Source organism: Pipistrellus hanaki (genome assembly GCF_964339955.1).
Source record: "Pipistrellus hanaki genome assembly, chromosome: 15".
Classification (NCBI taxonomy): Eukaryota; Metazoa; Chordata; class Mammalia; order Chiroptera; family Vespertilionidae; genus Pipistrellus; species Pipistrellus hanaki.
This window is the reverse complement of record NC_140517.1, coordinates 4,754,538-4,776,214: the sequence shown is the minus strand read 5'-3', so window position 1 is coordinate 4,776,214 and position 21,677 is coordinate 4,754,538. Positions and strand designations below refer to the sequence as shown.

General features: G+C 52.3%; 1 protein-coding gene across 2 annotated transcripts in view; it reads right to left on the bottom strand.

Moving 5' to 3' along the window:
* GNAO1 (G protein subunit alpha o1) overlaps window positions 1-21,215 on the bottom strand; it is a 95,807-nt gene extending 74,592 nt beyond the window's left edge. Inside the window, exons 1-2 of one of the 2 annotated variants that reach the window (XM_084861289.1) lie at window positions 20,262-21,215; window positions 19,948-19,990 (exon numbers count right to left, since the gene is read on the bottom strand). In XM_084861289.1, the coding sequence (XP_084717415.1) occupies window positions 19,948-19,990; window positions 20,262-20,379 (161 nt within the window). In that variant the 5' untranslated portion in view covers window positions 20,380-21,215. The remainder of the gene's footprint in view (window positions 1-19,947; window positions 19,991-20,261) is intronic. The other variant, XM_084861288.1, reaches the window with a different exon arrangement.
* Between the last annotated feature and the right edge of the window lie 462 nt (window positions 21,216-21,677).

The following is a 21,677-nucleotide window of genomic DNA, read 5'->3' as shown; positions in this document are numbered from 1 at the left end:
TCTCTGTTTCCTCGATGATAAAATAGGCTTGATAACAATTCCCGCAGTGAGCACTAAGGAAGCGTTACCAGTGTGCCGGGACCCGTGCTGGGGGGCCTGCACCTAGCAAGCCTCACCCCCGAAGCCGGGCTCTTCCCCCAGGTCCCTGCGAGGACCGGAACGAGGGCCGCCCAGGGATGGCCACACCCTAATCCCTGGAACCCGGCCTGGCAAAGGGGCTTTGCGGATGTCATTAAGGTGATGGATACTGAGATGCGGAGATTATCCTGGACAATTAGATCAGGTGGGCCCCATCTGATCACAGGCATCCTTCAAGCAGAAAACCTTCCCCCCTGGGTCAGAGAGAGACGCCGGGACAGAATAGGAAGCAGGGAGATGCCACGGAGAAGGACCCGACTCCCCACGGCTGGCTCTGACGGCAGAAGGGGGCCCCAAGCCAAGACATGTGCAGCCCCTAGAGGCGGACCCAACCCTTAACTGTTCACCCAGGAAGAAAAGGGGACTCCTACCACCTCAAAGAACCCAATTCTGCCAACGACCCCCAAGAGTAAGAAACAGGGTCTCCCCTGGAGGCCGAAGAAAGGAAGGCAGCCTGCGGACACCCCGAGTTTTAGTCCTGGGAGACCCGTACCAGACTTCTGACCCATGACCCTGAGATAATAAATGTGGATTGTTCTGGGCCATGGGATTTGTGCTGATGTGGGACAGAGGCAACCGGAAGCAAACAGAGTCACTCCACACGCAGAAGATGCTGGGCCCCAGTGCCTCCACTCTGTGTACCTGGAGCTCCACCGCCCCTCGGTGCCCATCTCACAGCCAGTGCACGACATCACGCCAACTTGCCGTGCCTGGCACTGCCCAGTTCACTGACGTGCTCAAAATATATGTATTAGCTACGGCGCCACCTTCATCACCGGTTCCTACACTCCAGTAGCAAAGCCAGGTCTCGTTGTTTCTCACGTGTCAACCAAGGGGCGGAGGGCATGCTCTCCCAGGCTCGGTGGCTCCTAGGCTGGTCCTTGGCTCTCTCCATTCTGCATTTCCACCTCAGGCAGGATTCCCCGTGTCCAATGAGCACACGTGAGGGGAATAAGGTCTCACGGGAGAGCACCAATCCAGGGAATTGCAGGGCTCCAGGGTTTAGGGGGGCACTGTGATACGTGATCACACCATCCTGGCTGTAGAGGGGCAGCCCACACTACCTCCTGCTGCAACGACCCTGGGGTTCTACAATTTCGGGGGGACAGGGAGCTCTCTCCCAGCCTCACAGGTCTGCTGCAGGGAGCACGAGAAAGGGCTGCAGAGCACGTTGCAAGCCAAGGAGGCTGCCTCACCTGCCCTCCTCAGAACTGTGAACACGTGGCTGCTCCCTCCCTCCCACGGCCATGCTCTGCTCTTAATTAGGCTCCCAGAAAGATCTCTCCTCCGAGATAATCATAGACTCTCAGGGGCATGCCACTCTTAGCTGTCAGCATCCTTCAGGAAGACCTTATAAAGGCTTTCAACCTCCTGCTCATCTCCAAGTGAGCTTTCTTCAATCCCGCTGCAAACTTCTCAGCTCGGCTCCCAGCTCTTCTCCCAAGTCTCCCCCACATCCCACCCAGCACCCTGCCGGCCCCACACGGAGGTAGGGTGCTTAGCCTCTCTGGGAGCATATCGTCTCTGGCCACCGGGGAGGGTTCCGGGGGACATCACTGCCCACCACCCTGTGTGGGATCATGGGAGCCCACGCCCCTTCACAGAAAGGGCCCATCAGAGCACTTTTCATACCAGCCTCCTCGCTGCGAAGGCCAGCCCAGCTCGGTGTCTTCTGTAGCCAAAACCGCACCTCATGCTTACCTAGGCTCGATGTGTCCGGCCATTTCTGTGCGTGGGAACCCTGCCACGAACCCGGAAGAACAACAAAGACCTCCGAGTCCCAGGCTGCACCACAGTTGCACCCGTCACCACCCCTGACACGCGGGGAGCATCTCACATTTGCGAACTCATTTTTACCCACTCAATCCCGTGTCATCCACGGGCACAAAGGCAGACGCATCCAAGCACGGAGGCACAAACACTCCGGTCTTAGCAACGTGTCCCAGGTCTTCGCTTACATCCTACTTGCTCTTGCCCTGCACGCCATCGAGTCATTTCGTTTTCCAGGCCATGGCGGACTCAGAGAAGGAGGGGAGCACGCATGCGGTAGTAGGCATACGGCAAAGGGCTAGATGCTACAGGTGCCAGCAAGCGAAGACACGGGAAATTCTATAACATCTATCTAAGCGGAGTTCCACATTCCAGGACCTGTGGTGGGAGGGTGGGGGAGGGAGGGGAAGAGAGTCTGTACATCGGCTGCTCTTACGGGCACTGCTGATTCTTAGCACAAATAGCTAAAACACGATGGCATGGCCAAGGTTAAATACTGTGGGGCCTTCCGTTACTTCTGTGAACGCCAGACGACTGCTTTCTTTTGTAAACGCCTCTCTGGAATTGGTAAGCAGGGTTTGAAAAGCACATTTACATTTTTTTTCTTTCCTTTTTACAAAAAGTAACCCCCCGTCTCACAAGGAGCCCTGGGACAGGACTTCCTGGCTTTTCTCAGCCGCTCTCGGCCTCCCTCCCCTCCGCTGCCAAGCAGCCCCCGGGCGCACACTGGTGTTGCAGGCCCAGGCTGCGGGCCAGCCGGCCCTTCCCCTCTGCCGGGATGGCTCACTGTGGAGCTGCGGGGCTGCATCATTGACAGTCGCCCCGCGAAGGGCCGTGTGTTCCCGGGTAGGAAGCTGTCACGCTGAATGGCGCACTGCTGGGCTGTGTGCACAAAAACAGGCCACTTCACAATCCCTCGGCGGGCCTCCTCCCTCCCCACCATCACCGCGGCTGGGGGAAGGGGTGCCGGGAGGGACCCACAACCATAAACTCTCCCCGGTCCGCTGTATAACACAGCGGGCTCATACCACCCCGGTCACGCTGTCCAGGCAGGTCCGAGACAAGATGCCCAGGGCAACTCCTAATTTGGTCCCCGGTCCCCAACAAGTTGTGTCCAGGCTTTTTTCTCCGTTGGGAGGGAACTGCGCAGGGGGCAGGGGTGGGGACGGATCTCGGGACTTGCCGAGGCACCTGACCCAGGAGCTGACAATAAGCAGGCCTCCGGGAGCCTGCAGACGCGAGGGGAGCGTGTTTGCGGCAGCCCCGGACCTGCATGGGGCCGGGCCCTGGGAGATGGCGTGGTGGAGGCCCAGAGGGGTCTGTGGGTGGAAGTCTACGCTGCGTGCAGAAGGTGTGCGGACGGGCATAGGCGTGACAGGGCAAGGGAACGCCTCCAAACCTGGGGTGTCCTCCAGGTGATGAGCCAAGAGATGACCTAAACACATGTTTTGGAAGACCTCTCTGAAGCTCAGTTTCTTCATTAGAATATGGGGAGACCCAATCACCGGGTCGTGAGTGAAGCTGCTGGTGTGTATTAAGCATTTTAAGTAATAGGTGTTCAATAAACATTACTGCCCTCTCCCCAACCCTTCCTGATTACTCTCCCTTGGGAAGTGAAGGAGAACGGGGACCCCGTTCATTCTTGCTCTGTTACTAGCTGGCCATAGGAACCTAGACAGGCCACTCCCTTGTCTGGGCCCCGCAATCTACAGAGTAACCATTCCAGGTGTCGGCAACCTGCGGCTCCGGAGCCGCATGCGGCTCTTTTTGTTAAGTGAAAAAATCCTTTTTTTTCTTCAGATTGACAGCTAACTGCACGATCCGGTATATAGCATTAAGGTAAGAAACAATATATGCAGTGTTATATTTGTTTTAAATGTCGCAATGGTTTTGCGGCTCCCAGGTTTTTTTTTTTCCTTCGAAAACAGGTCCAAGTGGCCCTTTATGTCTTAAAGGTTGCCGACCCCTGCATTAGACTTTATACAAAATTAAGGAAGGTTGACAAATGCAAAGTCAGTATACAAAAACCATCTGTATTTCTATATAACAGCAACAGACACAAAACACAATTCATAAAAAGCAATGACAAGATCATCAAATATCTGGCTATCAATCGAACAAAAAGCATACAAAAATTTCCCCATAGAGATACAAATATCCCCCCCAAAATGATAATAACTCCAGTAAATGGGGAATAATGTAACATTGTCATGGATCAAGAAGACTCAAGATCTAAAGATGTCAATTCTAACCCAAACAGATTAGTGGATTCAAAAAAATACCAATCAAAATCCTAATAGAGTTGTGTGTGTGTGTGTGTGTGTGTGTGGTGTGTAGCATAAACTATTCTAACATTTACATGCAAACACTAAGGGCAAAACACTCCTAAAGAGAATCCAGTTGGAGGTGTTTGCTAAACCCAATATCCAGACATGTTACAAAGCCATACTAATCAAGATGGAACGGCACTGACCCAGGAATACAGAGTCCAGTGGAATGGGAGAGAGAGCCAAGAAACAGGTCCCTGCATATAGAAACACTTGACTTAAGGCACAGTTGGCTCTGCTGAACAGAGATGCAGAAATGGCCTTTTCAACAAGCAGAGCTGGGACAAATGGTTAACCCTTTGGGGGAAAAATAAAACTTTCGCCACACATAAGAATCCATTAAAAGAAAGAAGGGAAAACTGAAAGATCTAACTACAGTAAAAATGAGAACATTTTTTTTTAAATCACCTTAACAAAGTGAAGACCTAGAGAACATGAGGTAATATTTGCAACGAATACATTTGGGAAAGGACTAGTATCCATAACATATAAAGAACTCCCACAAATCAATGAGAAAATTACAACCTAAAAAAAAAAAAAGGACGACAGAAGAACAGGTGATTCACAAAAGAGGAAATCCAACGTCCATGACATACATAAAATGTTGTCCACCTCATGAGTAGTCTAGAACAGGTAAAGTCAAACTACTACCAGGTACTACCACTTACCTGTCAGTTTGGCAATATCAAATTAAAAAAGCTTGGCAATATCAAATAGGAGCGAGGATTTGGAATGACAGAAACTCTCTCTGCGAGTGTGTACACAACGGAACCACCACCTTGGAAAACACTGGCATTCTCTAACAGAGTTAACTATTCCCAGCAATTCCACTTTGAAGAACACATCACAAATGCATGTGCCTCCGGAGCTCTCTGGCCAGGTACGCACAGCAGCATCCTTCATGGCAGCCCAAAGGCACACAGACAGTCCGATGGATAAACAAACTGCAGTGTGCTCATAGCTGGTACACAGCAATGCATGCTAAATACTTAGCAATGGAGTGGCTAACACCGGGTAGCGCAAAAGCGGATTTACAGCTGTTTGCATGGAAAATAACACAATAATTAATAAAGAAGAATACAAGAATAAACTCTGGGTTTCACCTACTCACAACTACGAGCCTACTTTTGCCCCAACCTTGTGTAAGAGGGCACCTACATTGGGGGCCAAGTCTACAGAAAAGCAAGGAAACACCATGAAAGTCAAGGTCGTGGGAGTGAGGGAGGCTGCTGGGACCAAGAAGGGATATTCAGGGGGCTTCTTGGATTCTAGCAATGTCCTAGATTTTCACCTGGTGATGGTTACATGAGCACCTGCTTTTAAAACATGAGTTAACCATGTAAGCTTACCGCACTTGTTGCACGTATGTTGACTTGTGTCATAACAAAAATGTTTTTTCCCCCCGTTAAAACGAAAAGACAGTTTCAATGTGACCTCCTCCAGAAGCCTTCCCATATCGCACTGAGCCCGGGGCTACCTCAGCATCCTCACCCCACAGCTGGCCGTAAAGCCTAAAACTGGACAATACCTCCGCCCTCCAGGGCAGGGATGGATCCTGTCTTGGCTCACCCCTGTCTCCTGTGCTGAGCACATGGTAAGTGCTCCATAAACTTTTACTAAATTAATCTGTCTGCACTGAAGGATGTGAGCTGGTAGAAGGAATCAGCCCTGAACCCATCAATGGACAGCCAGGAAGGAGGTACTGAGCGATGGAAGGAGAGACACCCCCAGAGTCAGGAAAACTGGGACCTAGCTCCTCACGTTCCGGCCACGTCACCTTCGGCAAATCACCTTGTTCTCTGATAGTAAAAAAGGTATCAATGGCTACTATTTCGTGCATTGGAACCCTGTGCCTTCCTTCAGCGGTGTTACCTCATTTAATCCCCGCAGCGTATCTGCAAGGTGTTTTATTTTTCATCTCTTTTTACTGATTAGGAAACAGGTTCAGGGAGCTTACATAATTCCCCCAAATTGCACTGACAGCAAAAAAAAAAAAAAAAAAAAAAAAAAAAAAGCAACGCCAATATCTCCAAAATGCATGCTTCTGATCCTGAGATGCCGACTCCATTTCACCTCTGTTCCTTCACCTGGAAGATGGAGATGGGGTGATTCTGTGCAGCCTGATGGGGCTGCTGTAAGGCTGGCAGGAGGCCATGAAGGGAGAAGCATCCTGTCAGCTGTAACTGAAAGCACCCCTCCAATGGAAGCCATATGTCACGGGCATCGACCAGGGGCCCCCACGGAAGCAGATGGCTCCTCCCCACAGTGAGCTTCCACACCAGTTGTACAGGAAAGCTATGTCGACAGGAAAACCAGGAACACGAGCCAATAAGCCGATTGTAGGAAGTCACCGGGAACTGCACACAGGACGTGCTGCTTGGGCTGTGCACGGAACTGTCTCCACGCGTACGCCTGCTGCCCACCTTCCGCACAGCGGCATACAGTCCGAGGGGTTTTATGAAACATGCATGGTTGTGTAAGCACCACCACAGAGAAGACAGAATATTCCTATCGCCTCCAAAAGCTCCCTGTGGCCCTTGGTACTCAATCTCTCCTTCCTGCGATCCTTAGAAACCACAGACGTCATTTCTGTCCCTGTGGTCTTGCTTTTTCTCCGGAATGCAGAGGCATCTTGGTCATCGATAAGCTGGGTCAAGTTGTCCTGTCTTTCAACGCCCCCATGGCATTCAGAATGAAACCCAAATGCCTCTCCAGGGGCCCCCAGGCCTTGTATGGTGGCTCCTCCCTGCCTCTTTAAATAATAATAATAATAATAATAATAATAATAATAATAAATATATTATATATATATATATTTTTTAATTGATTTTTTTACAGAAAGGAAGGGAGAAGGATAGAGAGTTAGAAACATCCATCAGCTGCCTCCTGAACACCCCCTACTGGGGATGTGCCCACAACCAAGGTACATGCCCTTGACCGGAATCCAACTTTGGACCTTTCATTCCGCAGGCCGACGCTCTATCCACTGAGCCAAACCAGTTAGAGCTCCCTGCCTCTTTTTAAAATGATCTTGTTGAAAGTACTACAGATGTCCCTCTGGCCCCTTCTAGCCTGTCCCGGGTCCCACTCCCTCCCCAGGCCTCTTTAATCCCATTTTGCATCTGTCAGCTTTCCTCTCCTGTGGTCCCGCCTCTCTGGCCTTCTTTTTGCTCGTTTCAGCCTCAAGCCTTTGCATCTTCAATTCCTGCCTCCTCGGATCTCTCGTTCTTATCCCTCATCTCCTCCAACCACTCTGCACCGTGCCATCCTGATCTCCTCCGTGAGGACCCATCATGACCTGAAATGCCTTGCTTACTCACTCCCTCGTTTACTGTCCACCTCCCTTCTCTAAAACCAGAAGGTCCTTGAGGCCGGGGGGTGGGGTGGGGGTGGGAGGAGCTCTGGTTCTAAAAACGTAGAAAGTGCCAACACGTGGTTGGTCATTGGTAGTTCACAGAATGAACAAGCAGGTGCCAAAGATGTTAGGGAATAGCGAGGGCACGTGATCGAAACTCTAAAGAGAGGATCCAAAGAAGACGCAGACCTCATATTGGACGTGGGGGCAAAGAGTGGGAGGAATGGCTATGACTTAGGACCAGGGTCTCCCCACTCCATTCTATCAGCCCTTCCCCAAAGCCCCCCACTGATGGGGCCACAGAGTTCCTTGGAGACTGAGCAGGTGCCTGTCCCCGGCCCTTGCCTGTCGGCGCTAAGAGACAATACGAGCTCTCCAGAGGCAGGGCTGCCCCGGCTCTTCTGGGCTGGAGCGCCTCCACACAGCGAGGCTGTTCTGCCTTGTGGCCTGGGCTCACTGCGGCAGTCCTCCCTGTGGAAAAGCAGCACGCGAGCCTGCTCTTGCGAACCCGGCCAGCATTGTGAGACCGATGCCTACCTTGCCTGGCAGGCCTCCACACGCTCAGCGGAGAGCACACGTGGATGCAACACGCACGGGCGTCCACAATTCCCCGAGCTGATGTCCCAGTTTTCTTTCTCAATTAGCACTAGGTTTCTGAAAGCTTCATTTTGTTATAATTTATTATCCCAGTTGGGGGTGGCCGAGGGAGAAGGCGGGGGATTCCTTTGCCAGGAGAACATCTGTTTTGCGGGTCAGCAAGTTTTAAGGGATGGCCTGGAGACTCCTCCGGCTCCCGTTCGCCAGCCCCTGGCCCTAGGTGGAACTACCTCGGAGTCTAATGAAGGCAGGTCCCCCTGCTCACCTCCACCATGGGGGAGCTCTTTCCTGGGGGCCCCTCTGCTCACCCCAGGGGCGTGGCACCCACTCTCATGAGCCTACCACACAGGGCAGCTTGAGCCCAATTCTCCTTCCAGCTCTGATCTCTCCTCTAAACACCAGAATGGCCTCCTGAGAAAACCACTGAACATTGCGAGCATAACCCAAGCATTATCCTGCAAGGATCTGAGACGGGCCCTTGTGCTTTGACTTGCTACCTTCTTCCTGTTACCTCTCTCCTGCCCCTATGCTTCCTAACTTGACAACACAACTCCATTGCTCAGGTTCAAGATGAGGGAGACCTCTCTTCTCCACATGTTGACCCGGACACCAGGTCTCAGCTCTTCTTCCTCCAAAATCTCTCTTCCACCCAACTCCTTATTGACTTGCCTACCAATTTCCTAGTTTAGATAAAAACATAACACACACAAATCGCTCTGCTCCTAAGCCTCTTCTGCAGTGTCCCTTCTCCAAGTTCCCTAACATGGTGCCCAACGATCCTACCATGGCGTATGCAGTCAAAGAATAGACCCCTTAGCAAGATGCCCTGGAAGCCCTACAGTCTAGCTCCAGTCTTTCTTTCCAACCACTTCTCCTCAGACTCCCACAAACCCCCAACTCCTTGGTCACAGAAGGCTGTCCACCACGCCCGGGCGGCGCCCTGTATGTTGGTATCTTCCTTCTGTGCTTTAACTCATACTGTTCCTTCTTCCCGGAAGGCCTTACCCTTTTCATCAGGATGACTCTGGTTGCCAAGGAGAGAATTCCAGCTGAAATAAGTTTATGTCAAAGAAGAGATTTATTGATTCACACGAAGGGCCCAGTCCATACAGCCACCACCAGAGATCACAAGAATATCACCAGATGTCCTTCTCACTTCCTCTCTCCCCATTCCCTCACCCACGCTCCATGTCTCTCTCGTAATACACAAGTTTCCTCCTTGCAGAGAGCAATGAAGATGTGGAAAAATGGCCAGAGGTGGCTCTAGGCTTCCATCATTCTAACCCAGCGAGGGTATTCCTGCCACCCCAGACAAAGAGTTTCTTCTCATAGTAACTATAACATTCCAGAGAAGGACAGTGACTGGCCTGGCTTGAGTCCCATCCCATCCCTGGGCCCATCACTGTGGCCAGGAGGACAGTACATTGTGAATGGCAAGGCCCGAGTCATGCCCACTTTCATCTTTGAGTGCCAGGTGGCAAGTGAGGGGCAGCCCCACCGGAGGGAAGCCAGGCAGAGTAAAACAACGTGTGTCCACTAAACTCCCATTCTCCACCTTGCTGCCTCAAGGTATATCATCCTTCGTGCAACTTAAATCCTGTCATTGCCTCTTCTCTGCACTCTGCACTGATTGGTCTCCTCCAAATGACCAAACTCTTTGAGGACAGGAACTGGAACCTCTCTGGGATCAGCAGAAAGCCTCACCCAAAGGTGTGACTCCAAAAAATTTTCACAGCCTGCAATTACTTCGTCCAATTATTTGTCAACAGAGCTATTGTCTGATTCCCTTGGGACATGACCTGCCGAATCTCTAAACACCCAGAACAGCGCCTAACACAGGTGCTAGATAAACACTGGGCAAATGAATACATCAGTACAGTAGCTTGAATGGAAGAGATTGCCAGCCTTTGGTGTGCCGGTAAATAAGCACAGCTGCTTTTTCATTCCTCCCAATCCACAGAGAAAAATAAAACTTTCTCCCTAAGTCATCCCTCTTCGACCTTCATTTTTTTCCTGTGTCGGGGAAAACACTACCATCCCACCGGCACCCAAACCAGGAATCCTGGACTCATCCTTGACAGCTTGGTGCCTTCTCAATGTCCTTCCGATTTATCATCAAATGTGTTCCATTATCCCACTGCCCAAATATCTCTTAAATTGGAGACTCCTTTTCCCACCCCAACTCTGATGATGGCCAGCCCTTCTACTTTCAGAAGGAACCTAGCACCAATCAAACACTTTCTCAGCTACCACCCTCCACCAAGGCGAGTGCCATCCCACTTGCTGATGGGTACTGGGTCCCTACCTGCTCCATTGGTAGTGGTCTAGGAAGAACTGTATGGGGTTAGAATGGGAAGGACATACATTTTGGAATTGGACAAATCGGGATCTTCATGCATTGCTGTCCCTTACTATGCTGGGTGACCCTGAGCAGCCATTTAACTTCTCTTAGCCCCACTTCCTCATCTGGAAAATGGAGCTGATGACTGCATTTCCTCATAAGCTAGTGTGAAAAAACAAGCAAGGATAAGGGATTGGATTGAAAATGATGACCAGAGCCCATGTTTATCAAGGGCTTTCAGTATTATGATTCATGTAGAAGTGAATTTGCACTCCTGGTGGATCTCATTTCTTTCTCTCTTTTCTTCAACTAACATTTATAAAGTACCTCCTTTGTGACAAACATTGGGCTCAGTGCTGTCCTATGAGCAAAAATAAGTCTCTATTCCTCTTTAGAGAGTCCTGGTAGGGAGGGGGCATCCAGACCAGCAAGGAAGACGGATGCATAAACACCTAGTTAACTTACAAGGTGTAATAAACATTCGTGCTCTGAGACCTGGAGGCAGTGCACCCAGGGCTGATGTTACTGCATGGGGATTTTACTGTCTGTTGGCTAAGACACAGGTAGAGAAACCAGGGTAAATCATTGACCATGGAGTCCTATCCTTATATACCCTATCCATATATACACTGAGTGGCCAGATTATTATGACCTCTGAACGCATAATAATCTGGCCACTCAGTGTGTGTTTGTATGTACATGCGCGCGCGCGCGCGCGCGTGTGTGTGTGTGTGTGTGTGTGTGTGTGTATATTAGAGGCCTGGTGCATGAATTTGTGCATGGGTGAGATCCGGCCAGCCTGGCTAGCGGGAGGGAACATGGGTAGTTGGCCAGTCTGCCTGCTGGTCAAACTCCTGGTGGAGGGGACAATTTGCATATTAGCCTTTTATTATATAGGATACACACTGAGTGGCCAGATTATTATTTGCTCAGAGATCATAATAATCAGGCCACTCAGTGTATATCCCCTTTTCTCTTTCATCCATTCTCGGTCGAGAAATCAAGTGAGTAGGGGACAAGTTCAGAGCACTGACTATTAGCTTTGCAGTATTTTATTTTACTTTAATTTTTGGTGCCATGGAAAGTACAGTGTTTTTCCTCTTCTCTGTAAAGAAAATTAGAACTAAAGATGGCTCAGCAGATAAAAGCTGTGGGTGGTAAATATTCCCATAACCCCCTCCCCCCTCCCCCTGCATTTCAGGCTTCTTGGTTTCTCTTTGCATCTACCGTGTCTTAGAGCTAGAAACCTGCAAGAGGCCCGAGACATTCTAGAGAGCAAGCCCATCTCCCCATGAAGACACGAATTAGGGGCTAAATGACCTGCCCAAAGTCAAATTGGAGAATGAGTCAAAATTAAAACCAGTTCTCCTGATCTTTCTCCTTTCCCAGTCTGCAATCTCTCAAGTTCCTGGATCTGAGGCATGTGAACCCCGGCCAGATCCTTCACCTGCAGCCCCCCTGGTGGAAGCCAGGACTAATCTCCATTTCGAAGTGTTCTGGAAGCCACAGACAAACTTCTCCTTCTAACATGAGTCTCTCTTCCCAGCAACATCCTGTTTCTTACTAACAGGAGACTTTCAGGTCCTCCTCTTTGGTTTGAGAGAACCACGTCTGCATGAAAGGTTTGCTTAGAGGTGGATTTCTCAAAATGCCTCTCCGGACCATGACTTTCAAAGCTTTGCGGTTGAGATTGCTCTTATGCAATTACCTTGGCCTTAAAAGAGCTTTTTCACAGGTATCCCTACCCCTGCAAGATGGAACCATAATCGATACTTTTATATTTATTCATTATTTAAAAAAATATATATATTTTTATTGATTTCAGAAAAGAAGGGAGAGAGAAACAAACATCCATGATGAAAGAGTATCACTGATCAGCTGCCTCATGCACGTCCCACTGACCAGGAATAGAACCCTGACCTCCTGGTTTATAGGTTGACACTCAACCACTGATCCATGCCAGCTGGGTAGCTTTTCTATTTAGGACCTTGCATCAGGGACCTCAAAGGCCCTGAAAAATGAAGGTAATTCCCAATTCCGCAGACCACTTAGGATAGGAAAGGAGCTTGGGGGTAGACCTGGTCCAACTTTCTAGGAAACAGAGAAGCAGGGGCAGAGCCACCTGTCTCGACTCCAGGTCCAGTGCTCTTTCTCACTCCTTGTACTCTCACCCCAGCTTCTCGGGGCTGAAGCAGCTGCGCCATCAAAAATGTCACATCACTTATGACAACACTGTTTGTTATATAACGGCTGCTGCAGAGCAGGCAAGGGGAAGAAGCCACGAGCATGATCCACAGCACACACCCCGCCCCCCTCAACCTGGCAGTCAGGGCAGCGAAGTCCCATATACTGGGGGAGAGAACTCCACACGGGAAGGGAGCACCTGCTAATCAGTCAAAGGAATGTAAACCAGGGCTGGCATTTATATGATTTCTTGCAAACTGTTATTAAGGGCAATTCATATGGTACATCATTTAATGCTCACCACCACCCTATTAGGTAGTTATTTTTATTATCAGGCCCATTGTACAGGCAAAGAGACTGAGGCACAGAAAAGGTAAGTATCATGTTTAAGGTCACGCATCTAGTTAGTGGTAGAGCTGAGATTTGAAGCCAGGCAGTTTGGTTACAGAGTCCGTGATCTTAATCACGTCTCAAGTTTAGAGAAGCATGCTAAACTGCTTCTCTAAATGAGAAACTGCCTAGTTCTTTGAACCAGTAAATAGGTCATTATTCCTTCCTCTCCTCCCCCTCTCCGCTGGTGACTGGTAGGTTGCATGCTTTCTTTTCTAAACACTATTGTACGTAAACAGGAGGCGCAGAATAAAATAAGAATGCGAGACAAATTCCAAAAAATCCTTAGAACGGAGTTCATCGGAACACCTTCAAACTTTTTATGACGATTCCATCAATAAGAACAGTGGAGTGAAGTGCCCTTCTCATAGCATCTGCTGTTTGAATATCCATGTAGTACGTGTGTGTGCGCGCGCGCACACACACACACACACACACACACATTTACTTTTCTTCTTTCAATATCAAAAATTGTTCATTGCTAGGGTCCATTTGGGGTCAACTCTTTCCAATATGGCCTTCCCCTCCCCCCAGGCTGAAATCATCTCTTCACCAGTTTGTCAATTGTCTTTTGGCTCAAGATGTGCTCTTGCGATAATGGTCTACCTAGCTTCATAAGAAATGAGACTAAAAACACCCTGGGAGACAGGGAGCCAAGTCCCTGAGTCCAGGGGACCTGAGCACATGTCAGAAAAACAGGACCTTCGGCTTGTGGACTCAAGGGTCCCAGGTTTGATTCCAGTCAAGGGCATTTACCGTGGTTGCGGGCACATCCCCAATGGGGGGTATGCAGGAGGCAGCTGATCGATATTTCTAACTCTCTATCCCTCTATCCTTCTCTCTGTAAAATAATAAAAAAAAAAACACACATATTTAGAATAGGACCTTATTCAACTGATATTAACTATCCGGTGTTCACAGAGATAGGGCGCTAAAAACCATGGGTGACCCTGCCCTCTCTTTAGCAGACAAGGCATGCTAAGCAGCACAACCTAACCTGGGGAATTCCTGTGCTAAGGACAGAAGACTACTCTGATTCCAGGCGCGGTAAATCAAATCTAGCCCCACACAGAGAGGACAGGAAATCTGGGTGCCCTTCCAGTCACGTCCATCCCCCCAAAAACCTCATCCATCTCCTCTCATCAGCAACAACACGTTCCCCGAGCAGACAGGTTCTATTTCAGAATCCCACAGGTACCCGAGGCTCCCAATTCCATGGCTGATGCCGTGGGAGGTCAGGTGGACTGCTGGTTCCTCTTCTGTCAGGAAGGCCTGACGGTATTTACAGCTTAGTGAACAGTGAGGAGAGAGAGCACCATCCATCAGCAAAGGAGAGCTCATTTGCTACTTGATCTGACGTTCTGTTCGTTCTCACGCCCCATCTCCGGAGAGCAAGATGGATCCGTTTGAATAACCAGGGAGAGAGGGGAGGAAGCGAGGGGAGCAACGCAGCCCAGAGAATGACTGCAGAAATAACAAGTCCTCGGACCTAGAAGCTAAAAGCCTGGCTCTCAACAGGGGACCCTTTGGGGATGTGCGGGGACATACACACACACACACACACACACACACACACACACACACACACACCCTTTTAGGCAGCTGCCCTTTTATGGAGCAATTGCTGCAAGTCGCTATATGCCTCCACTCAGTAGGTGCTGCAGAGGCGTGCGCTGAAGGAACCCAGGCTTACCCAGAACCCAAGCCAAACAGCAGACACCCTAAGGACATAACCAGGGTGAGCTCCCAGGAGCGAACCAGCAGCTTCGGGCTGCAAGTGACCTCTTAAGGCTGCCTTCCCTGACAGGGTGGGGGTCTGTCCTGGCAATCACATCCCATGGTAAGCATAAGGGCCGGGATATTTGTAGGAGAAAGATGTCTTTATCAGGCGAATCTTTAAATCCGTTTTACAACGTCGCTGAGCCCGCATCCAAAGTGCTCCATTTGCTGTGCCCATCCATGTCAAGCATAGTATAGCAGCTAAAAGGGCCTGCCTCACAGTCCCTTTGGAAATCTCTTATCTTCCTAAAAATCCACCGAGTGTTCCGGAGACAGAGAGCCCGGGCAGGCAGGGCATCGCAGAAAACCCAACACCTCAAATGAGGGCAAGCCGTGGTGCCCATGGCAACGCCACAGTTCCTTTTACATTTTCATCAGGTAGGTGGCCAAAGAGCAGTTGTTACTATTTGCTCAGAACGGGAAGTCACTTAAAGTGATACTCAGTTGATTCGATACTTCATAAAATAGAGTTCTTTTTAAAAAATATTTTTATTGATTTCAGAGAGAAAGGGAGAGGGAGAGGGAGAGGGAGAGGGAGAGGGAGAAGGAGAGGGAGAGGGAGAGAGAGAGAGAGGGAGAGAGAGAAACACTGATGCTGAGAAAGAATAATCGATTGGCTGCCTCCTGCACGTCCCCTACTATGGGATGGAGTCCACAATCCCCTGCGTGTGCCCTTGACCAGAACTGACTGAACCTGGGACCCTTCAGTTCACAGGCCGATGCTCTATCCACTGATCCAAACCAGCTGGGGCTAAAATAGAATTCTTTAAGAGATTTCTTTGTAAAGGTATTGGCAATCAAATAAAATGAACTATTCTAGAATCTTGGTTAGTTTGAATAACTAAAAGCATCCCATTGATCAAAAAAATGGTGAGGTTGGCCCTGGCCGGTGTAGCTAGATTGGTTGGAGTGTCATCCGATGCACCAAAGGGTCATGGGTTTGACCTCTGGTCAGGGCACATACCCAGCTCTCCGGTTTGATCCCTGGTTGGGGCATGTAAGGGAGGCAATGGATCAATGTTTCTCTCTCTCTCTCTCTCTCTCTCTCTCTCTCTCTCTCTCTCTCTCTCTCTCTCTCTTCCTCCCTAGATCACTCAAATGAATTAAATAAAAATGAGGGGGGGGGGAAAGATGAGGTTTTATCACAGGGGAGGCCACAACCTACAAGTAAGCAAAACTATTTAAAATGCCACACGTAGAAAAGGACACTGATTACTCATGGTAAGTGTGAAATTATATTTGTGCTATTTCAATGATCAATGTTCATTTCTGAAAACTGTTACAAAATGCACTAAAAGGTTTGGGATTGCCTTGACACATAGCTCCCACACACTAGCTCACAATCACATACACAAATCCAATAAAACCCAGAGAGCTGTGTTCAAACCGGAAGTTTTAATAAAGTATTCAGAACCGGGCTTCTCAAAGGACAGTCGAATCAGTGACATCTCTAAAGTGGGCGCCCGTTTCCCATTATAACATGCATCCAGCGGAATGATCCCAAAAGCCAGCCCCCCTGCAATGCTCCTATGCTGATGCAGGGGCTGGCCCTTGTGGTAAGCAGCCTGTGCCAGCCAGTCCTTTATCAGACAACTCCAGTTACTACAGGCCTGTGTGGAAGCCTGTCCCTTGTTCTAATGAGCACGTGACAACATGGATGACAACATAGGCTGCATGGAATGGCTCTCGGCTCCTCTGGAAATGCTGGTTAAGAAGGATCTGGTGGTGTCTGAATACCCACAGTCTTCCCTTCTACCCGGCAGGCTGAGCTACTCAATCGCAGACCCCGCGAGGAAATCAGTGAGTTCTCGTGGGATGCCACCCGTGGAGAACTCTCTCATTTCATCTGCCCAGCTAAAATAAAACTGCAGCCGAACGAACGCGCATGCACGGCCTGATGGGCCGGTCACAGATGGCACTGCACAGGCCAGTCCGAAGTAAACGCCACCTCGATCGCCAGGCCCAGCCCCACCCACAGCTCAATTCTCCTGACTCAAGTGATGCTCAGCCAAGCGGTGATCAGCAGAATCATCTCTGCATGGGAGGACTCGACAGAATTTGTCACCAGGATATGGTGACACCAATCCCACATTTTGTGGTTAATAAAACAAGTCCTGCATCCAGCTTGGCACCAGGCCCCGATCTGATTTATTTCAAGCCACGCTGGAGGATTCACGGGGAAAGCTGCCATTCATGAATGCTTCAAGACAGGCCACCGGGGTCCCTGGTAGCAGAATTTCCCTGGGCCAGAATTCTCTCTGACTGACCTTTTGAGCCCATTTCCTAAAGAGGGTTGCATTTTCTTAAAAAAGCAAAAACAAAAACCCCAAGAGTAATAGTTTTGCCTACAAAATCTCAGTCTTGCTTGAAATTTTTCTCCAAAAAGGAGTCCTGTGAGTGACAAAAGAGGGGGTGGGGGTGGGGGAGCAGGGAAAATAAATGCTCGGATGCACGATTCAACCATCTCAAACACCAAAAGCTCAGAGTGGTTCTCTCCCCGCCCCCCTCTTCTCCCTTAACGGAACCAAATCTGAGACACGCAGGACCCTCCCAGGAAAGTCTGCATCCAGCCTTCATGTAAGATCCCTGCCCCAGGACATAATTAGGAATTTTCATCCTGAAATGGCACACCTATTTCCTCAGAGAGCCCTGCTATCTTTGAATAAAAAAAAAAAAAGGCTAGGTGCCCTTTGTGGGGGGTGAGGGTGGGGGGGACTCAGTGTGTATTTTTAAACTTCTTATTATACCAACCTAATTTATGGGGCATGGTGAGGAAAACCAGGTAAGCAGTGGATTTGGCAGATGCAAAGTTAATTTGCAGACTCTAGCATACCTCCCCGTTTCTTCTCTCTCTCTCTCTCTCTCTCTCTTTTCCCTGAGCATCCCGAACGCCTTCGGGCCCCCTAGGCAGCAGCTCGGCTCTCTCCGCCGGCCCCCGACTGGGTTCCGAACATCCACGAGTCCCTCCGAGCCCTGCACCCAGCCGGCGCCGAGCCTAGCCGAGCACTGCCGAGCTGAGCACCTCCTCCGGCCTCGGCTGGGCGCTGTCCACCACTGGCAACGCCTGAAACCTCACCCCGCTCCCGGCAGCTGGTGGGGCCCGGGCTTCCTCAGGGCTCGGAGCCCGCCCCTGCAGATCCACAGCCTTCCGAACTTTTAAAATACACCCCGTTGGCGAGAAAGGGGTGGCTCTGCTTGCACCGACCGACCTGCACGGGCTCCCGGCGGATGCAACATGCACCTGGTTGCAAAGAGCAATTCCCCAGGCCCCGCCTCCCCATCCATTTGTGTTGCAAAAAAAGCCCCAGAGAAACCCCAGGCCAAATTACCCGGGGCTCAGAGGGGTGCGGCGAGCTGAGCCGAGGGGGGTTCTTGGCACAGAAAGTCCCCAGGGGCCTCTCGAACAAAAAAAATAAATAAATAAATAAAAAAAAATAAGAGACCACGCCAAGCAGACAGGGGAAAATTGCCTCCAAGTCGCTACTCCCTACCATCATGGCGCCGCCTAGAACCCGCTTGTCATGCCTGTTACACATGCAAGATTTTTTTTTTTTGCATCTTGTTTCTGAAACCGCAAGCACGCTTCGTCGTCTCCCACCCACCTTTCCACGAAAGGGTTTTTAAAAAAATATATTTTCTCTTGTTTTCCAACGGGATGCAATTACTTGGGCTATTCTGTCAAGTTGAAAAAATAATCATTTTTGTTTACTGCACGGCAACCCCTAATTGAGCTGTGTGTGCACGAAGGTGTTACAGCAAAGAGACGTGGGGATCCTCGCTGAAATGGTCTCAACCAACTCCTCCATCCGGAACGACAGGGCCACGGAAGCAGGAGGGTGGGGAGACCAAGGAGGGCGCACCCCTTCCCTGCAGGCCACCCCCCTCCCCAAGCAACCTGCCTGTGGGTCCCGGCTGCCAGGGATGGATGGGGCAAGAGCTGAGCCCGGATGGATGGGGCAAGAGCTGAGCCCGGGAGTGGGAAGGAGGGGCGAGGCTCCTTCCTGAGAAAGTGGGGAAGGGAAGGAGCATCTCATTTTGTCTTAATTTTCCACCATCACTCACATCCACCCCCAGTTCATTAAGGAGGGGAAACTGATACCCGGAGGCAGGAGGGGGCGGTGGCAAGTGGGGCCCGAATTCCGCATTGTGGGTAGATTACACGGAACGCAGCTTATGCAGAGTGTAAATAAACACACGGAGAAAGGCCACCCGGGGAGGAACACGGCCAGTGTCAGGGCAGCAGCCGCTGAGAGCGGGTGCAGGAGGGGGGCAGCAAGGGGCGGGCATGCAGCCTCGCAGCCAGCGTCCCCTCTCCACCTCGGCCTTAGATCACAGCTGTGCCAGCCACATCCACGTAGACAGCCACCCCTCCCCTGCCACACGCCCCTTCCCCTCACCCTCCTTCTCTTTTCTTGGGGAAGGGATGGAGAGGAGGGGGGTGCAGAAACCACAGCCTCCCAATTCAGCACCAAATCCATGAACAGCAAACATCAGATCCTCCACCCCAGCCATCTAGGGCTGGGTTTCCCCCCCCCCCCAATGTTTTAGCCAAGTTCAAAATCACTGCCCCAGGAGAGGAGCTGGGGAGATGGGATTATAGAAGTAGAGGTGGGGGGGGTCCAGGGTGGGGGTGGGGGGAGAGTGAGAAACAGAAGGAAACGGAGACACAGAAATGGAGGCAGTGATACACACAGAACACCCACCCCACAGGCAAGAGTAATAATGATCACAACCATGCCAATAGTGTGATGTCCTGATCAATATGGCGGACACTGTCATTCATACAACTACAAGCTCTCCCTGTCTCCCCCTCCCAAGAAAAAAACCCCCAAAACACAAAAACACCCACCCAGGCAGATTGGGGTGAGGGACTCCGAACCAAGGCAGGGAGTGGGGGAAGGGAGCCAAAGCCAGGTGTGTGTGTGTGTGTGTGTGTGTGTGTGTGTGTGTACAAATTAAAAAACCGGGCCTGGAGAGAGAGCAAGGTGGAGTGAGCAAGGCAACACCAAAGATAAAAAAAAATAATAATAATTCTTAATAAAAGTACCAATGCCACGGGGACTTACTTCATCTGCTTCACAATGGTGCTTTTTCCTGATTCTCCAGCCCCTGTTGGGACAGACAGGGGGGGAGACTGGTCAGTGTCAGTTTGGGGGAACGGGGTAGAGGGTGTGTGTGTGTGTGTTTGGGGCGGGGGAAGGGGGGTAAGGCATGCGAGAAAGTGGGCGATCTTGGACATGGTGATGCCACCTGGGGGACCAGGTTTCCCCGGGGCGCGAATAGGGTGCGGGAGCTTGCAGAAGAGGGGGGCGGGGGCCACGGGGAGGCCCGGGTGGGGGGCGGGGAGGGGGGAATGATGGGGTGTCAGCCCGGTCCTTACCCAGCAGGAGTAATTTCACGTCTTTGGCGGCGCTGATGCCATCCTCTTTGAGGTTTTTCTCAATCGCCTTGCTCCGCTCCAGGGCGGCCCTCTCCTCGGCGCTCAGAGTACATCCCATGGCGGCGGCGGCCCCTTCCCTGCCACAGCCCGCGCGACTCGGCTGGCACGGCGGCTCCCCGGCTCGGCGCGCCCCCCACCCCCCCAGAGAGCAGAGCCTGGGCTCAACGGGGGACAAAAAAATAAAATAAAATAAAAATAAAAAATCTCGATATCCTCCCTTTGGCTGCAAACAAAAAATGTCGGGACACCAGAGCCGGGCTCCCCCCCGCCCAAAAAAATGACAGCCGCTCGCTCACAAGATCCTAGCAGCGGAGGAGGCTCTGGGGGTGTCGAGGCGAGAGGGTGGCCGGGGCCCGGGCGAGCTCGGGGGGCGCCGAGGCAGGAGGAGCCCGCGGTCCGGGGAGGCGCGGGCTTGCAGCGCGGAGGCCGGTGCACGAGCCCGAAGCGGGGAAATGACAGTCGAGGCAGGAGCCGCCGCAGCCGGAGCCGGAGCCGGCGGAGGGCGGGGTGGGGGGCAGGGTGGGTCCTCCCGCCGCGGCTGCCGGAGGAGGAGGCGGCGGCGTGGGGCGCGGAGGGAGTGGGTTAGGGGGCGCCGCTAGTGCATGGGCATCGCCGATCCTCCGCCGTCGGCGCGTCCGTCCGCGGCGCCGTCGCCGACCCCCGCGCGCTGGGCAGGGCTGGGCAGGGGGCCGGCCCAGGGGACGCGGCTCTAGCGGGAGGCGGCGGCGGCGGCGGCGCGGGCTCGCGGCGCTCGCATCGCCCGGAGACCGGAGAGCGGAGCCCGGAGAGCGGAGCTCGGAAGGGGAGCGAGGGAGCGAGCCAGAGAGAGAGGGAGGCTGGGAGGGAGAAAATGAAGGGAGGGCCGGCGGGCGCGCGCCTCAGCCCGGGCGGGGGGGGGGTGGCGGCGGCGGCGGCGCGCGGTGCGCCTGCGGCTCTGCGCACCCCGCACGCCGGCCCGTGACGTCAGCACAGCCGCGCGCCGGCCGCGGGGACCGGGAGGGGCGGGGGCGCGCTCGAGGCCGCGTCAGCCGGCGGGGGCGCGCGCGCGGCGCGTCCTCCCACCCCCCCGCCCCGCCCCCCGCCCCGCCCCCCGCCCGCTCCCCCCGCTCCCCCCGCTCCCCCAGCGCTCCCCGGGGGCTCGCGGCTCCCCGGGTGGGCGCGCGCGGGCCGCGGCGGGGGCGGGGCGGGGGCGGGGCCTGGGCCGGGCGCGCGCCGCTCCCCGCCCCGCCCCGCCCCGCCCCTCCCCGCGCGCGGGCGGCGCCGGCCTGGGTGTCAATGGGCGCGGGGCCGGCCTCCCCCGCGGCCCTCAGGCAGGTGGGCCTCCCGCCCCGCGCCCTCTCGGGCTCCCTCTCCGGC